Source organism: Trichosurus vulpecula, chromosome 7, assembly GCF_011100635.1.
Source record: "Trichosurus vulpecula isolate mTriVul1 chromosome 7, mTriVul1.pri, whole genome shotgun sequence".
NCBI lineage: Eukaryota > Metazoa > Chordata > Mammalia > Diprotodontia > Phalangeridae > Trichosurus > Trichosurus vulpecula.
Window position 1 is genome coordinate 157337132 of NC_050579.1, and position 16617 is coordinate 157353748.

The 16617-nt window shown below is 41.2% G+C and overlaps 1 protein-coding gene across 6 annotated transcripts in view; it reads left to right on the top strand.

Moving 5' to 3' along the window:
* Positions 1–16617, top strand: part of AK9 (adenylate kinase 9) — a 149085-nt gene that overhangs the window by 76309 nt on the left and 56159 nt on the right. For all 6 annotated transcript variants that reach the window (XM_036769282.1, XM_036769277.1, XM_036769278.1 and 3 more), the window contains 3 exons: positions 12264–12341; positions 15097–15300; positions 16288–16415. In XM_036769282.1, the coding sequence (XP_036625177.1) occupies positions 12264–12341; positions 15097–15300; positions 16288–16415 (410 nt within the window). The remainder of the gene's footprint in view (positions 1–12263; positions 12342–15096; positions 15301–16287; positions 16416–16617) is intronic.

A 16617-nucleotide genomic window follows, 5' to 3' on the forward strand; every position in this document is an offset into this window, starting at 1 on the left:
TCCAGGGTTGACATGGATACCCAAAGGGTGCCAAGGTCCTGCCACTAGAAACAGATCTCCTCCCCCAAGAAAGGCCTAGGCCAGAAGGGAGAGAAGGATGGGGGAACACAGCCAAAAGAGAATGAATTTTTAAGAAATCAGTAAGATGGGGGCGGAGGCAAGATGGCAGCTGGAAAGCAGTGACTTGTGTAAGTTCCCTGCCAGGTCCCTCCAAAAACATGTAAAAAATGGCTCTGAACCAATTCTAGAAATGCAGAACCCACAAAATAGCAGAGGGAAGCAGGGATCCAGCCCAGGACAGCCTGGATGGTTGCTGGATGAGGTCTGTCGCGCAGGGAGTAGAGGGGAGCAGAGCTCAGCGTGGGAGGCAGCAGGACCAGCCAGACCAGGAGCCAGGCAGAACAGGCCCTAGCACCCTGAATCGGTGAGCTGTGGCAGTTACTAGACTTCTCAACCCACAAACACCAAAGACAACAGAGAAGGTTAGTGGGAAAAGCTGCAGGGGACAGAGTTCGAGATTCAGCCACCGCCCGAGGAGCAGTGGGGGAGGTGCAGCTACAGAACTACAGCTGCAGTTACTTCCGGCCCCAGGCCCAACTGGTGGGAGGAATTAAGTGGCAGATCAGAGCAGGAGTGCAGAGCCTGCTTAAGATTTTCGTCAGGTCCGGGTTGACGGTTTTTGGGGAAGGAGGAGTGCTGGTGTGGCAGAGCTGGCTGTATAGAAATAGCTCTGAAATCGACGGCGCATCCCCTCAAGCTTGGAACAAAGTACTCTTTACAAGCAGTCATACCCCACTGAAAAACTCAAGGGTCAAGTAAGTTGGCTGGGAACATGGCCAGGCAGCAAAAACGCACTCACATTCATTCTCAGACTTTGGAATCTTTCTTTGGTGACAAAGAAGACCAAAACGTGCACCCTGAAGAAGTCAACAAAGTCAAAGAGCCTACATCAAAAGCCTCCAATAAAAACATGAACTGGTCTCAGGCCATGGAAGAGCCCAAAAAGGAGTTGGAAAAGCAAGTTAGAGAAGTAGAGGAAAAACTGGGACAAGAAATAAGAATGATGCAAGAGAACCATGAAAAACAAGTCAATGACTTGCTAAAGGGGACCCAAAAAAATACTGAAAAAAAATATTGAAGAAAACAACACCTTTAAAAATGGACTAACTCAAATGGCAAAAGAGCTCCAAAAAGCCAATGAGGAGAAGAACGTCTTGAAATGCAGAATTAGCCAAATGGAAAAGGAGGTCCAAAAGACCACTGAAGAAAATACTACCTTAAAAATTAGACTGAAGCAAGTGGAAGCTAGTGACTTTATGAGAAATCAAGATATTATAAAACAGATCCAAAGGAATGAAAAAGTGGAAGACAATGTGAAATATCTCATTGGAAAAACCACTGACCTGGAAAATAGATCCAGGAGAGATAATTTAAAAATTATTGGACTACCTGAAAGCCATGATCAGAAAAAGAGCCTAGGTACCATCTTTCAAGAAATTATCAAGGAGAACTGCCCTGATATTCTAGAGCCAGAGGGTGAAATAGAAATTGAAAGAATCCACAGATCTCCTCCTCAAATAGATCCCCAAACGAAAACTCCTAGGAACATTGTCGCCAAATTCCAGAGCTCCCAGGTCAAGGAGAAAATACTGCAAGCAGCCAGAAAGAAACAATTTGAATATTGTGGAAAAATAATCAGGATAACACAGGATCTAGTGGCTTCCACATTAAGGGACTGAAAGGCTTGGAATACAATATTCCAGAGGTCAGTGGAGCTAGGATTAAAACCAAGAATCACCTACCCAGCAAAACTGAGTATCATGCTCCAAGGCAAAATATGGATTTTCAATAAAATAGAGGACTTTCAAGCTTTCTCAGTGAAAAGACCAGAGCTGAATAGAAAATTTGACTTTCAAACACAAGAATCAAGAAAAGCATGAAAAGGTAAACAAGAAAGAAAAATCATAAGGGACTTACTAAAGTTGAATTGTTTTGTTTACATTCCTACATGGAAAGATGATGTGTATGATTCATGAGACCTCAGTATTAGGGTAGCTGAAGGGAATATACATATATATATATATATATATATATATATATATATATATATATACACACATATATGTGTGTCTATGTATGTATATATGTAGATACACACACACACACACACACACACACAAAGGGCACAGGGTGAGTTGAATATGAAGGGATGATATATAAAAAAAAATCAATTTAAGGGATAAGAGAGGAATATATTGAGAGAGGGAGAAAGGGAAAGATAGAATGGGGTAAATTATCTCTCATAAAAGTGGCAAGAAAAAGTGGTTCTCTAGGAAGGGAAGAGGGAGCAGGTAAGGGGGAATGAGTAAATCTTGCTTTCATCAGATTTGACTTGAGGAGGGAATATCATACACACTCAATTGAGTATCTTACCCCACAGGAAAGAAGGAGGAAGAAGATTAAAAAAAGGGGGGGGGGATGATAGAAGGGAGGGCAGATGGGGGAGGAGGTAATCAAAAACAAACACTTTCGAAAAGGGACAGGGTCAAGGGAGAAAATTCAATAAAGGAGGATAGGTTAGGAAGGAGCAAAACATAGTTAATCTTTCACAACATGAGTATTGTGGAAGGGTTTTACATAATGATACCCATGTGGCCTATGTTGAATTGCTTGCCTTCTTAGGGAGGGTGGGCCTGGAGGGAAGAGGGGAGAGAATTTGGAACTCAAAGTTTTGAAAACAGACGTTCAAAAACAACAACAAAAAAAAAGTTTTTGCATGCAACTAGGAAATAAGATACATAGGCAATGGGGCGTAGAAATTTATCTTGCCCTACAAGATAAGAAGGGAAAGGGGGATGGGAGGGGAGTGGGGTGACAGATGGGAGGGCTGACTGGGGAACGGGGCAACCAGAATATACGCCATCTTGGAGTGGGCAGGAGGGTAGAATTGGGGAGAAAATTTGTAATTCAAACTCTTGTGAAAATCAATGCTTAAAACTAAATATATTAAATAAATTAAATATTACAAAAAAATAAATCAGTAAGATAAAATCCTATTTGGTTTGCTTCATTTGATTGGTTCCCTTTTGGAGACCATGACAAGTTTAGAGAAAAAGGATCCTAGAAGTGAGTGGTCAGTGTGCCTGCATGCATCTCTAGCAGAGATCTAGCCATTATAATACCTTGCTTGCTTTTATTTCTTTTCAATGGCTGAGCAGGTTACAATAGTGGGACTGTCTGGCAGTTGTAATTCAGGCATCACTAAGAAATACCTGGCTTTACATTTCTGGATCATGAAAGTGTGTAGCCCATACTGGCATGACCTCAATGAATAAGCGCTAGGGAGGCTTCATGGACATCATCATTATGATGAAAGCTAGGATTGATATAGTGCTTTAAGGTTTGCAAAGTCATCTCAGCTTATCCTCACAACACCCCTAGGAAGCAGTTCTTTTACTATGCCTATTTTGCCTGGAATCAGGAAATTGCTGTTATTTTTTTTTTTAGTCTTTTTAGTTGTGGTCAACTCTTTGTGACCCTATTTGGGGTTTTCTTGGCAAAGATACTAGAGTGATTTGATTTCCTTCTCTGGCTCTTTTTACAGATGAGGAATTGAGACTAACAGAGTTAAGTGACTTACCCAGGGTCACACAACTAGTAAGTGCCTGAGGCCAGATTTGAACTCAGGAATATGAATCTTCCTGATTCCAAGCCCAGTGCTCTATCTACCACAGAACCTAGTGGTCTCATTGGAGCATAGCTGTATGTAACCTCCTAAGTTTGCATGCTAAAAGCTCAACAGGTTTCTTTTTTTCTTGTAACCCCTGAAGAAGTCTCTGTTCTTCCACTCTAGCACAGCAGTAGCTTCTGTCTGCTCATTCTCAGGAAATTTATTAGAATCCAAGCTGTGCAGACTGAGATAACTATCACCTCCTAATATCACTGACCATCTATCATCCTGGGCTCACAATGAGAATTAGCCCATGACTGGTTTCTCCCAGACATCAAAGGAAGGCCACTGAAGTTCTTGAAATGTGCCAAGGTCAAATTGCCTCAAAAACCAATCATGAGGGGGCAGCTAGGTGGTACTGGAATCCTGGAATCAAGAGGACCTGAGTTCAAATGTGGCCTCAGACACTTGCTAGCTGTTGGCGAGGCACTTAATCCTGATTGCCTCAAAAAAAAATCATGAGTGCCACAAAGACTATTCATGATTTCACGTGTATGTGTGTGTCCTGAACAATTAACAATCTTAAATTTTTAAGAACATCTCAAGAGCAGTATTGAGAACAAATTGTGAGGTCAGAGCTTTTTATCAATGTCAGCAAGAACATTCCAGTCTCAACTTGTATCACTGCTAAAGACCCATCCTGTGATCTTCCCAGGGATATTGGTGCTTTTATTGACATGAAGAAGGCTGGTTTAGAAACATGCGTATCTCCTGGAAGCAACTTCCCTTTGTAGGATTTGCACTTCCTGTACTTATTACTCATCTAGGATCAGACTGACTGTAACTCATCCCCTGCAATTACTCACATCCTTCCATAAATACCCCAGAAATATACATGAGTTGTGCACTGGGTTTGGCTTTTACCTTTGACTGGCATGGAGCGAACACTTGCCACATTTATTCACTTGGAAAGCATTTGCCACTAAATATCTAGAATAAGCAAAAGTGTCTGATCACCCCTCCAACCCTTACAATTAGCCCCAGAGACCTAGACCAAGACATGACATTGGCCATTATGTACAATATGATGATGTTAACAGACTCAGTGAGGTCTTGGCTGCAATCTCTGCCAATCCTCTCCATCCTTGGGTTGTAATAACAGTGCTTTTCACAGTGCCTGGCACATAGTAGGTGCTAAATAAATGCTTATTAAATGACTGATTTGCCGTATCACATTGATAACTCGTATTGACCTTGAATTGTACTTTTAAAAAAAAAAAAGTCCTGCTCTTTCACCACATCTCCCTCATCCTGTATTTGTGAAGCTGATTTTTGAGCCCCACATTTGGAACTTTACATATATCTTTTTTTTAATTATTATTTATTTAAATATTTTTAGTTTTCAGCATTGATTTTCACAAGAGTTTGAATTACAAATTTTCTCCCCATTTCTACCCTCCCCCCCACTCCAAGCTGGCATATATTCTGGTTGCCCTGTTCCCCAGTAAGCCCTCCCTTCTGTCACCCCACTCCCCCCATCCCCTTTTCCCTTACTTTCTTGTAGGGCAAGATAGATTTCTATGCCCCATTGCCTGTATATCTTATTTCCTAGTTACATGTAAAAACTTTTTTTTTGAACATCTGCTTTTAAAACTTCGAGTTCCAAATTCTCTCCCCTCTTCCCTACCCACCCACCTGTTTCAACAATCCAGGTAGCAGCTTCTTTGGGGGTGTAAGATCCCCCGGCAACCAGCACCCAGAAAGCTTCTCACATGCTGCAAAAGCACAGGTTTTTTTGGTCGGCTTAACTAAGGAAAGCTACGTTAAAGGGTTGACAAGCTTACTTTAATTCAGCATACAAATATCATTCACTTAGTTCAGGGGGAAAAGCCAGCACCCTGAACTTCAGAACAAATACAAACAAATTACAAACATCAACAGACAGACCTTGTCTGATTCAAATCCCAATACATAGTTACCAGAATTTAACAAAGTCTCAGCATCCAGGTTACAAGCCAGCACCCTGAACTTTGGAACAAATACAAACAAATTACAAACATCAACAGACAGACCCAATACAATTCATAGTTACCAATATCTAGGTTCAGCCTGAGAGTTCATAACGTGGGCTGGCCCAGAGTCACTCATGCCACCACTGCTGTGGGAAAGAGCTCCAAAAAATAGAAAGCCAACACCTGGTTTTATATCTTTTTCAGCCTCAGGGGTGAGTCACACATGCGACTCACCCACATGACCTAGAATTGTCACAAGGAGGCGACTTTAAACCCACGTGGTCTAAGAGCCTCTGATGTCCCAAACCTATCACTCAAACTCATGTGTAAAACTAGGCGCTCCCCTTAGGACCCTGGGAGGTTCACAGTCACACAGGTCAGGTTAACACCTAATGGGGGTTAGAGCCTGGGGCTTAGCACTTAGTAAGACTCAAGTCAGGCATGGCTGTGGAGTTGGCACCTTCCCTTAGCCAGCCCCACCTTGGGCCTCACCCCAGTCACCAATCTACATAGGTTCCACACCTAATAGGTGTTTGGACCTGGGGCTTAGCACCTAGTAAGGCTCAATGAAGTACACTGAATTACTCAAAAGAAACAAAGCCAAACTCTTCAAGCCCACTTGTTGAACTAAGTGCTAAGAGCCCATTTTGCTTACCAACACACTGCCCTCCCTAAGAAGGCAAGCAATTCAACATAAGCCACATGTGTATCATTATGCAAAACCTTCCACAATAATCATGTTGTGAAAGACTAACTATATTTTGCTCCTTCCTATCCTATCCTCCTTTATTCAGTTTTCTCCCTTGACCCTGTCCCTTTTCGAAAATGTTTGCTTTTGATTACTTCCTCCCCCATCTGCCCTCCCTTCTATTGTTCCTCCTTTTTTATCTCCTTCTTCCTTCTTTCCTGTGGGGTAAGATACCCAATTGAGTGTGTATGTTATTCCCTCCTCAAGTCAAATCCAAAGAGAACAAGATTCACTCATTCCCCCTCACCTGCCCCCTCTTCCCTTCCTAGAGAACCGCTTTTTCTTGCCACTTTTATGTGAGATAATTTACCCCATTCTATCTCTCCATTTCTCCCTCTCTCAATATATTCCTCTATCATCCCTTAATTTGATTTTATTTTTTTAGATATCATCCCTTCATCTTCAACTCACCCTGTGCCCTCTGTCTATACATATATATATATATATATATATATATATATATACACACATATATATATATGTATGTATGTATTTGTGTATGTATGTATGTATATTCCCTTCAGCTACCCTAATACTGAGGTCTCATGAACTATACAAATCATCTTTCCATGTAGGAATGTAAACAAAACAGTTCAACTTTAGTAAGTCCCTTATGATTTCTCTTTCTTGTTTACCTTTTCATGCTTTTCTTGATTCTTGTGTTTGAAAGTCAAATTTTCTATTCAGCTCTGGTCTTTTCACTGAGAAAGCTTGAAAGTCCTCTTTTATCGAAAATCCATATTTTGCCTTGGAGCATGATACTGAGTTTTGCTGGGTAGGAGATTCTTGGTTTTAATTCTACCTCCATTGACCTCTGGAATATCATATTCCAAGCCCTTTGATCCCTTAATATAGAAGCTGCTAGATCCTGTGTTATCCCGATTGTGTTTCCACAACACTCAAATTGTTTCTTTCTGGCTGCTTGAGGTATTTTATCCTTGATCTGGGAGCTCTGGAATTTGGTGACAATATTCCTAAGAGTTTTCTTTTTGGGATCTTTTTCAGGAGGTGATTGGTGGATTCTTTCAATTTCTATTTTACCCTCTGGCTCTAGAATATCAGGGCAGTTCTCCTTGATAATTTTTTGAAAGATGGTACCTAGGCTCTTTTTTTTATCATGGCTTTCAGGTAGTCCAATAATTTTAAAATTATCTCTCCTGCATCTATTTTCCAGGTCAGTGGTTTTTCCAACGAGATATTTCACATTGTCTTCCATTTTTTCATTCCTTTGGTTCTGTTTTATAATATTTTTATTTCTCATAAAGTCATGAGCTTCTCCAATCTAATTTTTAAGGTAGTATTTTCTTCAGTGGTCTTTTGGACCTCCTTTTCCATTTGGCTAATTCTGCCTTTCAAAGCATTCTTCTCCTCATTGGCTTTTTGGAGCTCTTTTGCCATTTGAGTTAGTCTATTTTTTAAGGTGTTATTTTCTTCAGTATTTTTTGGGTCTCCTTTAGCAAGTCCTTGACTTGTTTTTCATGGTTTTCTCGCATCACTCTCATTTCTCTTACCAATTTTTCCTCTACTTCTCTAACTTGCTTTTCCAAATCCTTTTTGAGCTCTTCCATGGCCTGAGACCAGTTCATGTTTTTGTTGGAGGCTTTTGATGTAGGCTCTTTGACTTTTTTGACTTCTTCAGGCTGTATGTTTTGGTCTTCTTTGTCACCAAAGAAAGATTCCAAAGTCTGAGTCTGAATCTGAGTCTGTTTTTGCTGCCTGGCCATGATCCCAGCCAACTTACTTGACCCTTGAATTTTTCGTCGGAATATGACTGCTTGTAGAGTGTAGAGTACTTTGTCCCAAGCTTTAGGGGCTGCACTGTTGTTTTCAGAGCTATTTCTACACAGCAAGCTCTGCCACACCAGTGCTACTCCTCCCCCCAAGAACTGCCAACCTGACCAGACTCAGATCTAAGCTGGCTCTGCACTCCTGCTCAGATCTGACACTTAATACCTCCCACCAAGTGGACCTGGGGCTAGAAGCAACTGCAGCTATAGTTCTGTATCTGCACCACCTCCACTGCCCCTGGGGCAGTGGCCAACAGAGAACTCCTTTCACTCTGTCCCAGCAGCTTTTCCCACTAACCTTCTCTGTTGTCTTTGGTGTTTGTGGTTTGAGAAGTCTGGTAACTGCCACAGCTCACTGATTCAGGGCACTAGGGCCTGTTCCACCCGGCTCCCAGGTGGTTGGTCTAGGCATGGCCTACGCTGGGCTCTGCTTCACTCCGCTCCCAGCTCCATGCAATAGAACTTACCCCGTGACCATCCAGGCTGTCCTGGGCTGGAGCCCTGCTTCCCTCTGCTATTCATGGGTTATGCAGTTCTAGAATTTGTTCAGAGCCATTTTTATAGATGTCTGTGGGGTCCTGGGGGAGAACTTTAGGCAAGTCCCTGCTTTCCAGGCTCCATCTTTGCTCTGTCCCCTACATATATCTTTATTATATTTCATCTCATTAGATTCAGCCCATAATTCTCTGTTAAGTATATGTTTTGGTTCCAGACTGTCATCCAATATGTTGGGGATATCTCTCATTTTGCCTCAGTTTCCCCATCTGTAAAATTATCTGGAGAAGGAAATGACAAACCACTCCACAACCTTTGCCGAGAAAATCCCAAATGGGATCATGAAGAATCAGATGTGACTGAAAAACAGCTGAACAAAATAAATTTGACAAACATCATCAAAGCCACTGATAAAAATCTATTGAACAAAACAGGCCAAGGAGAGACCTTGAGGACTCTTAATTTACAGATCTCTATTGAAGTTGACAGGGCCTGTTGATGATTACTTTTTGGGGTGGTTATTCAACCCATTACAATCCATGTAACCATGTAATCATCCAACCAATATCTCTTCTTGTCTCCTTGTCAGTAAGAATAGTATGGGAGACTTTGACTAACATTTAGTTGAAATGTAAATCTATGACATCTACAGAATCCCCTGGTTTAACTAATCTGGTTACCCTGTCAAAAAAGAAAATATGGTTAACCTCGCATGACTTGTACGTGAAGAAGTCATGTTGGCTTTTTGTGATTCCTGCTTTCTTTGTCTAAATCTTCACAAACAATTCCTGTAATGATATGTTTTAGTATTCTGCCGAAAATCAAAGGCAACATCACTGACCTACAGTTTGTAGGCTCTATTGTCGTTCCTAAGAGCGCTCAGCGGTGATCACTGCCAGTTTTTATGGTGCCCTCAGATGGAGTTTGTCCATGTGCAGTGATTCGAACTCATCAAGGGTATGACTTGCCTTTCCTTGTACATCCCTAGCACTTAGCTCAGTGCCTGGCACATAGTAAGCAATTAATAAATGCCTGTTGTTATCACTGCCTGGACACTTTGTGTTCAGTCTAGGAGAGCATTACTTGATTGAGCCAAGAAGCTGTGAAGTTTCTCTACCTTCCCAGAAAACTTAACCAGAGAGTCTTAGGGACTAGGAAGATATCAGACCAGGGACAGTGTGGCTTAGGCAACCTCCCTGCCCTGGAATTAGAGGGGATGAATCACCTAAACCAAGAATACGGGCCAAACCCTGAAGACAAGATTTGCCATAAACAGTTATCTGATCATCCCCGTCAGAATGATATTTTCTCCATGCAGAGCCATGTTTTGGGCCTCCAGGACATGAGGACCACAATTATCAATTCCATTCTGCAGTGGAGGTTGGAAGTCTGAAGGAAGGAAGGGTGAAAGAAGAGAAGGTAGGGTGGAAGGTGTTGGTTTGCACTTGACCCAGGGCATAGCTCCAGTGCACAAACTTTATTGGTTCAGCTCTCAAAGATTTCGCCGTGGCCAGCAGAGGTCAGCAGAGGCCTCAATCTGGGCAGCAGACAGACCCACAGCTGATAGCTAGATACAAGAAATATCAGCAAGTTCTAGAGAGCCCATAGTCCACAAGCAACTTGCAGACTGATGGGTTCCACCAAATAGGACAGTGAAGGGAATAAAACATCAGGTCATCATGTTGGCCAAGAGAGCATAGCCAGGACACAAGCCAGAATTTAAGGGTGGAGGAACTAAGTACAGAGTCAACAAAGCTGCATAAGAATGATGAGATTAGAGAGCACAAGACCAAGTAAGGTCAGAGAAAAGCAGCCTGCTACAAAGATGGAGAACTTGTATCTAGATAATAGTCACATGTTTTCCTAAGCACATGCAGCCAGCCAAATCTTTCAGGATCTTGAACTTACCCCTTCATGTACATTTTATTTAGGTCTGATTTTTCTTTTATTAGTTATACATAAAGCATCTGTGCAGACTGATCATGGGAATTTTAAGAAAGTGGATTTTAACTGATATCATCAATTTTTCAACTCAGTTTGAATAAACAAATGAAGAAAAAAGAGGCCATTACCATAAGACTAACTGTAGAACTAAATTTAATAAAAATTGGTTCTTTCTTGGTTCCTAGACGAGGAAATTTATTACTAGGAATATCAGAGGGGCAAAATCATAGCATTCTCATTTCACAGGCTTCTTGGGAGGATCAGTTGAGAAAATATAAAGTAATTTGCAAACCATAAAACATGATATAATTATTGGCTATTATTATTATCATTACACCACAACATTTGTACAAAAGTCATTATCATAGCAATCATAATAGCATCTGTTTCCCTAAACCAAAATTAACTCAGATGCCCAGAATGAAATTAGGTGGGGAACTAAATATTCTCTGAGAACCTACAGATACATTCAGTTGTTTAGAATATTGTTTCTTCTCATCCTCACAAATGCATCAACACTTTTCCCATCAACCTTTCACTGATTATTCTAGTCAAAAGTATTCCACTCAAAAGTCCTTTCTCACCTTGAATTCATACAGCATTTTTTTTCAATTCGATAGACTTTTGTTAAGTATCTATTATGTGTGAAACGCTATACTAGATGGGGGGGTTTATTAAAAAATTTATGACACAGCCCTTACCCCAAAGAAATTACGTACTAGTCAGCAAGCATTTATTAAGCACCTACTATGTGCTATGTGGGCAGCTAGGTGGTACAGTATATACAGTGCCAGGCCTGGAGTCAGGAAGATGTTGAGTTCAAATCTGGCTTCAGATACTTATTGCTGTGTGACCCTGGGCAAGTCACTTAACCCTGTTTGCCTCAGTTTCCTCATCCATAAAATGAGCTGGAGAAGGAAATGGCAAACCACTCCAGTATCTTTGCCACAAAAACCCCAAATGGGATCGTGAAATGACCGAACAACAACAACAAAAAAAAACAACACCATGCTGGGCCCTGTTCTCTTTTTGTATTTAGGTAGTGGGCTTCATTTGCTGCTCTGTAAAATTCCTGAGTCCTTTTTTAAGCAGGCTAAGAAATTGTCATCAAGTTGGCCCTATTCATTGAAGCAATTTGAATGTAGGCTCTTTCTAGGAGTTTTAAAATGAGAAAAAGATTCAAACGGTTCCTTCCATCCATTACACTTCCTATACTTGGCAGCAAAGAAAATCCTCCTCAAATGAGCGATTATGTGGTAAGCCAGCATCTGTTGGAGAGAGGGGAAGAAGTGAAAACCCAGGCACGAGACTATAATCAATAAGATTTATTATAAAAGCCATCCCACAATTGATCAATGGTCTAAGGACGTGAACAAGCAGCTTTCAGAGGAAGAAATCCAAACTGCACCAGGAGGCAATTGCCCAGAACTAGAACAGACGCTAACACAGTCATTCTTCCCGAACTGGGGTAGGGAGAGGGGAGCAGTCAGGTAGTCATGGTGCACCTTTGGGTAATAAACGGTTATGAAACAATTCGTTCAGGTTACTATTATTATTGAAGTACAGATATAATACAAAGCATTAACAAAGAACTTTTTTTTTAACAGCCACTTCTTCTGTTTTAAAAGAACCATCATCCTTGACCGTACAGGAAGAGGTTCCAAAAGAGACTGATCCATTAAAAGGTTAGATCAAAGATCACACTGTAGTTGCTTCTCCTTTTTTCTTCCAAAGAAGCATAGTACATCCTAGATTGTTATCTATCTTTTAGTTTATTTCTCTAATATCCCATGATGCATCATTTTTATAACTACCTCCTCTACACAGACGCACACACACAGAAGTGTTTTGAAATGAATTGCATATTTCAGTTCCATCAAAGTATTTTATTTATTTTGTCCCTCCCCACCCCATTTTGTTAACTGGAAAAATAATGATATTTCAATTTTTAAAAAACTATATTCGTATAGAGAAGAGTAAGTTATTAATATGGGCATGAGTCTTCCCAAGGAGTTGTGCCACTGTGGTGTGACACCAAACCTATTGTACCATAATGCGTGGCATTCCATGGCTCTTATTTTTCCCTACTAGCAAACCCTAAGACTTGGCTTTACCGGTACCTCCATTAGAAGTTTCTTGCTCCATCCTTCCTTGTTGAAGCCAGAATTTCTGCCTCACAGCTTTGTCTACAGGAGAGAACACAGGCTTTCCCAACCTTTTCACTTTTGCCCTGCTCCCTGCAAACAACCCACACAACCTGATGTCATCATCATCATCATCTTTGTCTTCTGTGGCTGTGCTGGTGGTGGTTGGGAGAAGGGCATGAGGCTGAAAACAACAGACGAAAGAGAAACTCCTAAATCTTAGTAGTTAATCAGGGTTCTATATGAAAACATTCCAGAAACTGGGCATTGCTCATTCATGTTTTCTTTTGTCTGGGTTGACCCTTATTTCCTGATCCCAGCCTTAGAGTCAAAATTCCATCCTCTGTGACCTGGGTGCAATCAAATTCTGGATTTCTAGCTGGTGTAGATTTGATTTGCAAAGGCTGCTAGGTATCTCCGCCCTTTAAGAATAGCAGTTGTTTCTGTTCTGGCTAGAAACCGTGAGGGTTTCTCCCAGATTGATTCTTTTGAGAACACAAACTAGGGTATTTTTTTTTTTGCCATAATTCTTACCTATCTTTTAATTACCGAATAGATGGGTGTTGCCTCAGACAAACTGAGACCTTAGCTTAAAAATGCCTAGGTCTCCCATTGCATCCAGGGCCAGTCTTCCTGACTTGTGTCTTGCCATTGGACTCTGAATGACTCTGGAGGAGAGAGCGAAGGTGATGACTTTACACAGCTCTGCCTCACTGCAATCCAATTCACTTGCAAGTCGACATCTTCCTGCTGATGTCATTGGTCTTCTTTGAGAATGAAGGACGAACAACAGCAATCATTAGGAGCCTTAGCCAGATCTGTTCCAAACAAAGCCTTTCCTACTTTTCCAGTCTTCTCTCACTTTATTCTCCTCCACATACTTTATGATCTAGCTATATTGGCCTACTCACTGTTCCTAATTGACACCACTCCATCTCTTATCTCCCTGGTAGTGCACAGAAAAATACAACAGCCCCGTGCCTGGAATGTTCTCCATCCTTACATGTGCTTCTTAACTTCCCTAGTTTCTTTCAAGACTCAGCTCAACCTATACCTCCTGGAAGACTACCCCTGCTGTTAATACCTTCACTCTGAAATTACCTTCCATAAACTCTATTTATTTCTTATCTGTAAATTGTTATTTACATGTTGTCTTCCCCTTTCAGAATGTTTTCTCCTTAAACAGGGACAGTTGTGGGCTTTTTTGTGTTGTTTTTTTTTTTTCTCTTTGCACACTCATTGCTTAGCACAATGCCTGATACATTGTAGGCTATTGATAAATGCTTATTGGCTGACTCGGTGCCCAACTTTCTCTAGCTTTTCAAATGAATCCTTCCCTTGGACAACACCAGGCTTGCAACAGTTCTACTCTCGCCTCCCTCACAATAGGCCTATTGACAATGGGTCTGAGGAAATATTTTCCTTGCCCCCAATAAAGATCCATCATTATCTGGCTTCCAAAGATTTCTCTTCAGAGTTTTATCCTGGAAGAATCTGTTGTCCTCTCCAGCTTCCTGAAGTTATAGGTGCTGTCACCTTGAGAGTCCCAGATCTTAACTAAAGGGAAACTCTCCAAAGTGTCTACTATAGCAAGCTGGGGATAGGGACATGATAAAGACCGCCAGTTCTTCTCATGAATTCCCAGCAACCTGAAGTGAGGTTGGCTTCTTCCATCTTCTTTCTCAAAGTTGGAAGCCAGAAGTGCCCAAAATGACTTGAAACTTGAAGAAAGTGTCAAAGAAAACTGAAGAAGGCTGGGGTTCTCTTGCCACCCCCATCCTACCCCTCATGCAGGGGCAAGGAATCTGGGTTTTGGGACTGGGGTTACAACAATTACACTGTCCAGTTAATCAGCAAGCATTTGTCTCTTACTCTGTGCCAGACATGGTACTAAGCCCTGGGGATACAAAGAAAGACGAAAACAGTGCCTACCCTAAAGGAGTTCACTTTCTAATTGGGAGAAAGTTAGCATGTAAATAAGTAGGTCCATGAAAAGATATACACAGATTAAATGAAGGAGAATCTAGTGGGGGAGGCACTAGCAGTAGAATGGATTGGGAAAGAAGGTGGGATTTGGGCTGAGTCTTGAAGAAAGTCTGGGAACTTCAGTGGTGAAGGTGAGGAGGTAGAGCATTCAATGCCTGGGGGCCAGGCAGGAGATGGAGGAATTGAAAGCCGACCAACATTGCTGGATCATAGTGTGTGTGTAGACTTGAGTTGTCATCATTTAAGGAAATAAAAAGTATTCTATTAAAGTGGCTAAAAAATTTTAATTTCATCTTTTTTTTCCACTCAGGAATATTACCTGAATATCCAGAAGACGGTTACCCTGATATCCCAGAAATGGAGCCAATAAAAGAACTTCCTAGAATTTTCATAAATAATTGGAAAGGCTTAGAGACGTTGATTGCTGAATTGCCTTTGGTTCAGACATTAACCTTGGAGATTGCTGAGAAAACTCCAGAGCAGCTACTTCAGCAAGTAGTTGAGGCTATGGACAGTAAGTATTGTAACTTTGCTTAAAGTTCTGTATTTATATTGCAGAAGAAACAGTATGTGTCTCATGAAATTTTAAGAATTTTTTTTAAAAGATTCACATTTTCCACAAACATTTGTCATTAGCCCTTTCATCTACAAGGCACTCTGTTAGGTATTGGGAGTGGACAAACTTTCAATCAGATGAATCTTCTCCTCTCATGGACCCTACAATCTATTAAGGGAATAGTTCAGTTCAATTCGGTAAACATTTATTAAGGGCTTAATATATTCCAGGCCCTGTGCTAAGTGCTGGGGATACAAAAAGAGGCAAAAGACAGTCCCTGTCCTCAAAGAGTTTATAATCTAATGGGGGAGGCAGATAGCATGCACGCAAATATATACAAAACAAGCAATATACAGGATAAATAGGAAATAATTAACAGAGGGAGGATACTGGAATTAAGAGGGGTTGGGGAAGGCTTCCTGTAGGCGGTGGGATTTTGGTTGGGACTTAAAGGAAGCCAGGGAGGTCTATAATTGGAGTGGAAGAGGGAAAGCGTTCCAAGCATGGGAGACAGCCAGAGAGAATGCCAGAGTCAAGAGATGGAGTGCCTTGTTCGTGAAACAACCAGGAGACCAGTGTCCCTGGATTGAAGAATACATGGTGAGGAGTAAGATATGAGAAGACTAGAGAGGCAGGAGAGCTCTAGGTTATGAAGGGCTTCAAGACGGAAATAGAGATACCTAGGTGACACAATGGATAGAGAGATTGCCTACAATCAGGAAGACTTGCCACTGTCTCTTATTGCTTCTCTCTCTCTCTCTCTCTCTGTCTCTCTACCTGGTTGTGTCCCCCTGAACAAGTCCTTTAACCTGTGCCTGACTCAGTTTCCTCATCTGTAAAGTGGGGATAATAATAGAACCTACCTCCCTGAGTTGTTGTGTGTGTTAAAGGAAAAGCTCTTATTTTTGAGAAAATTAAATGGTGACTGTTTCTTCCTATTTCTAGGACCTTTCAAATATATTGGATGGGAAATGAGTTTGGAAGATTATGATGAAGAAGCAGATGACTTTCAAGCTGATGCAGAAGCTGAGGAAGAGTTAGATGAAGATGAACAAGAAGAAAATGAAGAAGATGTAGGAATATTTTTTTAATTGCTGATTTTCTTTTGAGATTATTCCAGATTCACGTGGCTAATGGTGGATTTTTAAATCTGAGAACTGCCCAGTATCACTCATATGGAAGATTTCATCCCTTGAGACAAAATGTCAGAATGGCTAATTCATTATATAGATGCAGGTCCCTTTGGCAACCATGTGGAAGGATGAGAGTAGGGAG